Source organism: Triturus cristatus, chromosome 2_1, assembly GCF_964204655.1.
Source record: "Triturus cristatus chromosome 2_1, aTriCri1.1, whole genome shotgun sequence".
NCBI lineage: Eukaryota > Metazoa > Chordata > Amphibia > Caudata > Salamandridae > Triturus > Triturus cristatus.
Window position 1 is genome coordinate 244,949,307 of NC_140581.1, and position 10,563 is coordinate 244,959,869.

The following is a 10,563-nucleotide window of genomic DNA, read 5'->3' on the forward strand; positions in this document are numbered from 1 at the left end:
GTTATGAAATATGAAGCCAAGCATCCAGGACATTGATTGTTAACATGCATGCTCACTTTAGAACCAATGGAATTATTCTCTGCAGGGACTTCACATTGAAGGGAATCTTCTGTACCCGTAGACTGACTCTCCTGAGACCAATGATAATCTGGGATCCCCCTGTTGACTTGGGGACAAGAATGAGTATATAGTATTCTCTGGTCCCTTGGTGCTCTTTAAGTACATGAACTATCACTTGCTTTTGTTCTGTTATATTGATTTGTACAGAACACTAATCACATGAGAGGGTATCCAGGCGCTTGGGCAGGTGTGTAGGTTTGTGGTCCCCAAGGTGCTTATACAAAGAGCCAGGTCTTCAGCTACTTGCAGAACTCAAGAAGTGAGGAGGAGGCCCGGAAGTGTTGAGGGAGGTTGTTCCATGTCATAGGTGCGCTGGAGGAGAACGAGAGGCCTCCAGTTTTGATTTTGCGAATGCGGGGAATGTGTGTGAGTGAGAGTCAGGCGTCTGGGAGGTTGGTGAAAGTATATGTGGCTGTTCAGGTATTCTGGTCCTGTATTGTGTAGGGCTTTGTATGGGTGTGTGAGAAGTTTGATTAGGCTGCCCTTGTTCATGAGGAGCCAATGAAGCTTCCTGAGTGGCGGTGTGATGTGGTTGCGGCATGAGAGGTTGAGTATGAGTCTTGCAGCGGTGTTCTGGATGGTCTGGAGTCTGTGTAGGAGATGTTTGAAGATTCCAGCATAGAGAATGTTACCATAATCGTGCCTGCTGGTGATGAGTGCTTGTGTTAGGGTCTATCTGGTGTTCTGAGGCAACAAGAAAAGGACTACTTGAAGCCAGGCAAGTATCTTTGAATGAGAACATGGTAATGGAGTACATAGGATCCAAGAGTCTGTGAGAATACTGAAAAACTTAATTTGATATATGTTCCTCATAACTTCAAGATCCCAAAAATCTGATGTAGGTTTTAACCAGCTGTCCATAAAATGCTTCATCCAAACTCCAACTAGTCAGTTCGAGCCATTTCTAGCATAATTAGGAACACCATGTTTTTGCTGGAGAGGAAAATGTTTGCTCCTGTTCTGAACAACCAGTAATACTTTCCTTTATTGTGCTTATGAGGGTGGAGGCAGATATCTTACGAATTGTCTAAAGTCATATCTCGTGTATGTGAAAACTGCTCAATGTGAGTAGCTAACGGTTTTTTTAAGTAATTAACAAGCAGTGATATGGACAAGTAATTGGCACCCCCTCAATCTCAGGAGGAAAGAAAGGTGTGTTGAAAAACAAACCTGTGATTTGCTAAGCTCCCCCCCCCCCGCCAACACTAGGTGTGTTAACCACTGAGCTCAAAACCACCACCCCTTCCGCCCCCAATTCCCCTCCACAGGGTCAGTCTAGCTCTGCCCCTGGTTGCAACTATAATCTCTTCTCAAAAGGCAATTGTGTGCACGTGACTTACTTGTCTCACTCTTCCAAATCAGATCCCATCAATTGACCCCAAGGGGCCACCATCCTTAATGCCTGAGATTAGCCTCCTCAGATAGGGCACAGGTCGAGAGCGGGACATGCTCTGGCTGGACAACAACACGACTCCTGGGTCTCTTGAAGAGGTCCAGGCAATGTTTTAAAGGGACAGGTGCTGTTCGGTGCTCGGTACCTGCACTTCCATATGTCCAACGGCAGTTTGGTGTAGGTGTTTATTGTGTTCTGTGTACACTCCGGTTTCTGGGCGCCTGCAGGATCGCCCATCGTCACCCCCCCCCCCCCCCCCCTCGCTGCGAGAGCGAGTGTCTAATCTTCTAAGAGGACAGGGTCTCCCTTCCGCCTGAACCACGTCCCCTCGCCTCTCAGTAAAGTGCTTTCTGCTCTGCTCCCTTTTCCTCGGTGTGGCGCTTCCGGCGATGGTGTGTTTTAGCGAATCTCCGGCACTAACCCCAGCCAGCCACTCAAATGCAGGATTCCCTCCCTGGGCAGCCCTCGGGCCCTAGACGAGAATCACACGCCCTCGTTCGGGGAACCCACTCGTGCGCCATCGCACCCCCTGCAGTGCGCGCTACGCAGAGTATTCATGGAAGAGGGGGTGTCGTTTTAGGAGGAGCCGGTTCGCTGTTTAACCAGCCGCCCAAATACTGAGCCTCTTCCTAAGCCTCCCACCCGACATCGCCAGAAAAGACTGGCATCTTCAGTGGTCCTGGAACCTGCCTGATTGCCCTCACACCCGGTGCTGTGCACTCTGCTGAGAGGGAGCCCTCTGGTGCCGCTCACCATCCCTCAAACACGAGATTCGCCTTCGGGCAGCAACCACCCCTGCCCCCCATGTTCTGTGTGCTGTTCACGTGCATTCAAAAGAGGGACTGTCAGACTGACAGTCCCTCTTCGAATGCACGTGACAGTATCAGTTGAAGGGTGCTGTATGGAACAACTGTTGTCTACATCCTCCTCCCGGATCATTCACCCAAGCACGAGACCCCCGCTTCGCTTCTCGGGGAATATTCGCCGTGCGACCTCACACCTCACGCTGAGCGCTCTGTCTCTAAATATTCCAGGGGTTGGTGACCACTGGGACCTTACAGGGCACCGAACTCCCTCTCCACTAGCGAGGAGCCGCGCATCCTTATCCGGGACCCTCAACGTGCGCCCCCACATCTCATGCTGTGGGTGAGTGGCTGTCAGCTGATGGTGGGCTCCCCCCACCCCGGCCTCAAGTAACATCCCTTAAAGAATACATAAAGGTGATCCCCCTTCTCACACCGGCCTGCAGTAAGCAATGAAGGCAAACGATGCGTTCTGTGCGCCTCAAACTGATGACAGGTCAGCTGAACACTCGGCTCTCCCAAACCCCACCCTTCGGGTACGGGTTCCAGCAGCTCCCACCTCGGGGACCCTCACACCTCCAGTAATCCGCACCGCTGGGGTGTATGCAGGGCGGCCTTGTTGGCGCCTCTAGGGAACACTGTTCATCCAGCCCAAGCGCATGTCAGGTTCCCTCCGCGCGCACTTAGCTCAGTGGGCTCTGCAGTAGCACCGTGAAAGTGCTGCAGTTATTGAAAGAGGCAGTGAGGAACATGCTGTGCCCCCCTCCCACCCCACCACCAAGTTGATATTGTCCAAAGCTGGGATATGCATCTGGATGGCCCACAAAATGCACCTCTCACTGCTTACTTTCAGCACTGTTGCCCCGGATGAAGCATATCCCCAGAGTTGGTGCTGTGATGACGGCTCATTTGGGGGTATTCCTTACTCCCCAATGTCCCACCCAACCCACTGTCCTTGTGGCACGAAATACCTCTGGACACCCCAAAGACCATCCCCACCGCAACTTCTCGCGGCCCCTCACTATAGTGTGCGCTCTGCTGCGGCTTTCAGATGAGATACCTCTCGTGTTCTGCTCACGGGTCTCCCTGCCCCCACCCGCAGCCCCACAAGCACGGAAGACACTTATGGAAAATCCCAGAGGGCCCCTAGCCCGTGCGCTCTGGCGCACGGCATTCGTTGGAATGGTATCTGTTGACGCGTACTTCGGGGGACACCCCGTCTCCACCCTCCTCGCGCTCCCTGGGGATGCCTCTGCGCGCACGGAGTACACATCCAACGAGCTGTGAGCAGGGGCTCTGTAGCGCCAAATAATTAGATTCAACCTGGAACAGAAGACGCATTTCTTTGGCTCCAGTGGCGCACAAAGAATGTGTCAAGAGCGCCGGGACGCCATCGGAGAGTGTCGGCTGCGCATTGACTCACCCTGGTTTTATAGGTTCCTGCCGCAGCCCGGCTGGGGCAGCTCGGGCCCGGACGCCCAGCCGCGCGCCCTGGAACAGAGAGGGTTCTGTCCACGTGGGCTTGCGCCGCTCTTTCCCTCAGACTATATGGCTAAGAAGACATTTGCTGATTTTTCTCTGCACAAGAAGTTGGTTGTTGTTTGTCCCCGTCGCCTCTCGTAAACACATATTTCCACTGACTTTTCATTAAAAAACAGAAAACTGGACGTTTATTGAGTTGAGCGGCCGGGTCTCAGATTAGAAACGCATTTCTGCATAGCACGTACTTCTCAAGCTTAAATGGGAGACCCGTGCTCCAGCTACCCCTTACTTGATGCCAATGCACCGCTTTCAATTTACCGCTTGCACACCTGGCACGGTAAACTACTGCTGAAATAATGGTGGAAACACGTTTCACTTGGTCCGCATCTTTCATAGAAGGTTTGAAATTCAATTTCCATATCCAGACATTTCAAGACTAACATTTTTGAAATTCGTTTTCGACATCCAGACATCTGAAGTTGGCCTGTCCCTTGTGTGAGGAGTTCTTTCACTCCTGTCCTCATATTTGTATTTTTGTGCACCTGGCTCTTATTCCATTTTAAATGTAGGACTGACACAAATGCAAAATGCATAGACACAATTCGGCACTGAATATACCGCTGGCGCCCAATACAGAACAATTTGAGATCCCGGCTCGTCTGTTCAAACTGTGTGCCCGTGCACAGTCGCAGTGTCAGTGGTATGTATGTCAGGGTATAGGAAGTCCCCGTCCTGACATCAAAGACAACGGCAGAAATGCCTTTTTAAAATGTGCGTCAACTCTGAAAATTTAAGGGAACTCACAATAAAAAGGCTTTGATAATCCTTAACCCACGCCCCGCCCCCACACACAAGCACGCAAGGCGTAATAATCATATGCAGGCATTATTTATGCTGGACGGCTGACGCTTGGGTTTGGGTCACTGTACTCCGGCTTGGGAGTCGTGGGGCGGCCAAGGCAGGCACACAGCACCATTATGGCATTATGTTGCCAGTTGGTAGCTATTGTCCAGATAAACCTATACAGACCCACAGTACCGGGCAGTGTTAGCCATGCAACAAGTCCAGTTGACCTAAGGACTGTATCTTGCAAGGTTCTTTGAATAACCAGGTCAAAATCTAAGCTGGGCCAGCTCCGCCTTTCATCCTTCAAGAAACCAAAATCACCACGATTGAACTTTCTGATCGGAGCGCCTGTATTTATACAGTGCTTTAACCCAGCCATCTAAGAAGGCAGTATGGAAACAACAAGCCTTTCAGATGTAAAACAGTCCTTGTTATGTGGTTTCTGTCCAGCTTCTACTTTTCATAAACACGTTATATATTGCACTGGAGCCAGCCATACACCTGGCCACCGAATGAGGGGCGCAGTGAGTCTTTGACGGTAATTAGCTGCTCAGCGCATGCCACAAACTGGAAAAGTTGCATTGCTGACACATAACTGCCTCTGGTGGAATGTACTCATTGCTGCTCTATTCACCCGGCAAAATGTCCTACGTGTTGATCGTGGAGGGACAGCAGGCTGAGTCCACCATGACGGGATGCACATGCAAGACTCCGGAGCACTGTCTCCGGTAGGTGCATAACCCCACCATGGTACCATACTTCTATTATAACCCATGACCTCCAGGTGAGCCCCAGATTTCAGTACAACTGTCTGATACACTGAACTGTCTCACTCGCCTGGGGTGCAAGTTAGATGATTTTCAGCTGCTGAATAAAGGCCTGTGTACTGTTTATTGCTCTCGTGACATGCAGTTTATAAACACATCTCTGCAGCAGGCACCCAAACCGATGCACTAACTAACCGCGATGTAAAACTGTGACCTCCATGTTAGGGGCAGCTCTGTTTACCAGAAGCCCAAACTCTCTCACAGCTAACATTCGGATCAGTGGCCTTCAGCGTCATATGCTGCCATTACGAACCGACTAGGCTTTCTCAGTTCTGTTTCAATCTATTCGAACCTGCAGCCTTTGGTCGATAAGTTATCTATGCAGCTATTTTAACGTGAATCCCACCTTCAGGTCACACAAAGATGTCTTTAGCAGGTGCGTGGACCATCTCATCCAGGCGATCTGGACCTGCAGATGTCAGAGACGGTAGTGTGTCAATGCTGCGGTCTTCAAACTGTTGGAACCTGTGACCTGCAGCCCAGACACAGATTGCAGGAGCAGAACCCATCGGTACCTTTACTAGGGTTTGAAACTAACACCTGCAGGTTTAATAGATGCACAGGCTACGCATGTAAATCAAACCTACAGCCTCCCAGGTGGCACAGACATTTGGACCTGCATCCAGGGTCGGACTGGGACAATATGCCCAGGCACCAAAATAAACGTGGCCCCCTGTAGCGAAACACATAGCTAAAAAAAGTGGGCACAATTTGCAAATCAGGGCAGTTTTCAACTTGTGAAAACAATCTGCATATGTATTTTACAAGATATGAGCGGCTGCATACATTTGTGCTTGTTGTGGGAAATGTTTGTGGAACAAATCGACTCACCAGATCATAAAACAGGGCCATAAATATTAATACAACTGCCATTGCACTGACATGTCATTCTAGCCCCTCGGCACTGCCATATTTTCCTATAGGCCAGTCCAACCCCGCCTGCATCCCCCCTCTGGCCTTAGTACTTTTTGCACTCGTGACATGCATCATACAGATAGTTCAATGCAGCAGTCACTGCATGACCAGCCGAGCTGCCTTCTGGTGATTTATGTGATTTATGTTGAACTGTGACCTGCAGCTCACGCTCAAATGGGTTTCACAGGTGCAGACAATCAGTGAGCAACATCAACTGTAATTCAATCCTCTGACCTCCAGGAGACAGGGATGTCAAGGTGCCATGCACTGGCTGCGTTGTATCAGTACCATCTGAGCCCACGGCCTCCTAGTTACCTGCATATCTCTTCAGCATGCGCATAATCCTACTTAGCTGACACAACAGCATGTAGTTGTGACCTACAGGTCATACACATCTCGTTACCTATTTCACAAACCCACTGAGTTATCTCACTGGGATTTGCCACAGTCTCTCGCATGCAACACACACGCTGCTCAGAGAAGGCATTCTGCACCCTCCGCTCTCTCTCGCTCCGCTCCTCCCGCGCATACCCTCGCCAGCCTCAGGAGGTGGCACTCACCCCTCTCGCTGCTCTGGATGGCATGCACCACGTCGTCGGCGTCGACATGCTTGGTGTCGTCGAAGCTGTAGAAGGCCATGTGGAAGCCCTCCTCCTGGAGGGCCACGTGCACCCCCTCGATGGTGAAGTAGCAGTTGCGCTCCACCTTGTCGTCGCTGTACACCAGCATGGCGCGGTTCCACTTGTGGTAGCGGAACATGGCCAGGAACATCTCGCCCATCTTACAGTAGGCGGGCGAGACGCGCGTCAGGTGCGAGTACTCGCCGCTCTTCAGGGTGAAGCCGGTGGCCAGAGCCCCGGCCGAGATCATGGGCACGTTCCAGTGCGCAGCCAGGCGCGCCACGGGCGCAGCCGCGTACTCGCACACGGGCCCCAGGATGAGGTCGGGACGCTGGCGCTCCAGAGCCACGTCCACCAGGCTGAAGAGCGCCTTGTTGCCGCACTCCGAGTCCCCGTAGTCCACGCTGAAGCGCACGCCTGGGAGGCGCGTCGCGTTCTCGCGCAGGGTGCGCAGCGCAAACTCGATGGCCGGCCTGACCCGTGCCAGGGAGAACATGTACATGTTATCCTTGGGCAGCAGCACCAGCATGTTCACCTTGTCATCGTCCACGGGGCTGCTGCTGCCTGACCTTGGCACCAGATTCAGGGAGAGGCTGAAGAGCAAGAAAAGGGATGGCATTCTTGGAAATAACAGGAAGAGATGTGCCATTCTTCGAGGAAAGGACTGCACTTGTTCTCCGCTCTTTCTTCGGATTCTGCTACTGAAAAAGTTGTTTGAGATGTTAAAACTTCAAGCTGCAGAGAAAAGGCGGAGCGGGTGCATGCGCTTGGAAAGGTACTCCTTTTCTCTTATAGTCACAAAGGGTCTTGGAGTGCGCCGCTCAGCGCTGCCATTGGTGGAGCATCTCCTGTTTGATCTTGGGCAGTCTCCCTGGTTCTTGCCATAGGCTCTGTTTAAATAGTGTGGCAGCCAAGCTCGTTACCACACATGGTGCTCAGAGGAAGAGGCTCGCTTTTTTCCCCCCTTCAGGAGTTACTCATTAACATTCCTGCGTCATTCCTCAGCCACCCGCCTCCTTCTTAAAGCTGCACACTCCCGGGGCTGCCCGGCGCAGCATTGTTTGCAGGGGGCGTGGGGAGAAGGGGCAGGAGGGCGGGCCCAGCTACTGACATGTCACCTCATTTGACTGAGGGCAGTGTAACGCTCCTAGCGCAGGGGCTGGCGCGCAGCCCGTCTGTGCCTTACCTGTTGAGGTTCAGGTTTGACAGCGAGCCACTCACAGCCTCTTTAAGCGCACGAATGTCACGAAGGCAAAGCGCACACACCCCGACTCACGTGTATGGGTGGGTAATCAGAAGTAGCGCTGCTGCCCCTGCCGAATTAGCTTGTATTGCATTGCATTTGCGTTTATATAGCGCTTAGTACCCCTGGCGAAGCATTAAAGCGCTTGTTATTGCATGTTTCCACTTTACTCAGGTTATGGCGTGTTTTCTACAGGAAAACCATGCCAGTCACTCCCAGTTCTTTGGCGTTTGAAAGACGGCGCACTTGAGCGTCTTCACTGTGTAATTGTTGGAGAGAACAGGGATGCTTGGAGCCACCTGCTGTGGAACGGCCCCAGCACTGTAATAGTAACTATATCTGTTTAAAAGTGCTACAGCCACATTTCTGCCGTTTCTAACTATTGCACATGACACATGTTAATTATATCCAGTTTATCTTAGAATTTACTGATTGAAAGGATGGGATGTGGTCTATCCAGCCAATATTCCAATTCGTGACCTGCACATCACCGCATTTTATAGGTGGCAAGCATTCAGCTCGCTGGGCCGCCTTTCTTTCTTGCGTCTAGGTTGATGGTACACACTCTCCCGGGTTCATTGATCTCGGGTACATTGCCCTCGGCTGTACAACTAAGCCATTTGGATACGTATGGTTTCATACATGTTTTGTCAAGGCGCTGCCCTTCCAAGCCTCCAACCCAGCTGCAGAGATCAGAACCAAAACAAACTGATAATGAACCTAAACACGTGCCGAGGGGCGCGAGCGTGACTAGGGGCCTCTCCACGTCCCTTGGCTGGGAGAGGGGATGTCGTGTGAGGCGCTGAAGACAGTCGCAGCGGGCCTGAGCACTTTGCTTGGGGAGGACTCGCTCTCTGTGGTTCTCTCGGCGCAGCACACCCTTGAAGATGCGCGTAAACGTACCCGCTTAGGCAGTTTATTTGTGAAGAAGGAAAGAAGATACACCGGGGCTTATTTACAAGCCCCTTGCGCCGCCGGTATGTCACTTTTCCCATATTAAAAGTGATGCACAGGCTGCGCAAGGGGCTTGTAAATAAGGCCCACCACGTGCGGTATTCCACTGCACACGAGTGACCACGTCTACTTTTACAGTGATAGGAGGTGGTGCCTTATTTAATATACTTTAACGGCTGTTGGACACTTCTACTCTCGTAGAAACTTGGAAATCTCCTCCGAGAATCCCGCTAGTGTCCAGTCTGTCCCAGGGGTGCCTCATTTCCCATAGCGCTTGACAATCACGCGCGACCTCTTGTAAATAAAGATAGAGGAGCCGGCGCGTGACCTGTCTCGAAGACCCTTGGCTACCACCAGCCGGTTCAATCCCCATTGTTAACTATATATTCACACACTCATCCGTGCACATACCCAGTACCTGACATTTACTCATTCACTTAAACGCATTTATTCGCGTACTCTCCCGTATTTGTAATCACACGTCCTCCATTCACTGTTCACTCACTCACCAATACACAGACTCACTCGTCACACATACCTCTTGGTACCGCATTCACCCGTACAATTGCTCACTCACGACTTGCTTTCACTTTCACTCAATGGCTTGCCCTCTTAAGCACTCATGCCCCCATCTATCCACTCACTCACCTACTCGCACACGCACTCACTCCCTTTATCACTCGCGTGTTTGATTAAAATTATGTCGACCCCGGCTATTTGCAGCTAAATCTCTCACGTGATATTGCGGGCTGTGCGTGTTCCGAAACCTAGCTGCTAACTGGGACGAAGACTGTGGGGCACAAATGCGAGAGGCTTGATGCCAAGTGCAACTCCTCCGCCAGGTGGCGTGCGAGGGATGGTTAGTGGAGACTGGGGTCACACCTACACTGACCTGACCATGTCCATCTGATATAAACAGATTTCCCCCAAGGACTCCCAATGCAAACACGCATGCTGATCGCAGAGAATTAACTCGGGCACTGACAGCCTGTATGATGTTTGAAGAGAAGAGGTTACAGTGGCGCCCCCTCTGGTGTCCATCCCTCAGATCTGGCCTTTTATCCGGTTAATGTCAAGAGCTAAGTGCACTCTGGAGTCACAGGGGACCCTTCCCGCCCTTTTAAAAACAAAATAAATAAAGTGCAAATTCAAGGCCCTGTTATTCCAGAGGGGGAAAGGTGACCTTTGCAGACGGAGCTGGCACCGCGGGAATGAAAACCGCCTGTGCCCGGGGCTGCTCCGGAGTGATTTTTAATCAGTGACTTCACTCGCTGGGGTGGCCGGGGGTCCCCGCTGATTCTGGTATGTGTGAGTGCGCTCGCAACATTCTGGGCTGCTGAGCAAGCCACCCGAGAGGCAA

At 51.6% G+C, this 10,563-nt stretch overlaps 1 protein-coding gene across 2 annotated transcripts in view; it reads right to left on the reverse strand.

The window, feature by feature from the left end:
* The window catches only part of NPR3 (natriuretic peptide receptor 3), a 211,742-nt gene extending 203,489 nt beyond the window's left edge, over positions 1–8,253 (reverse strand). The window contains exon 1 of one of the 2 annotated variants that reach the window (XM_085630771.1): positions 6,947–8,253. In XM_085630771.1, the coding sequence (XP_085486897.1) occupies positions 6,947–7,655 (709 nt within the window). In that variant the 5' untranslated portion in view covers positions 7,656–8,253. The remainder of the gene's footprint in view (positions 1–6,946) is intronic. The other variant, XM_085630762.1, reaches the window with a different exon arrangement.
* Positions 8,254–10,563: the final 2,310 nt, after the last annotated feature.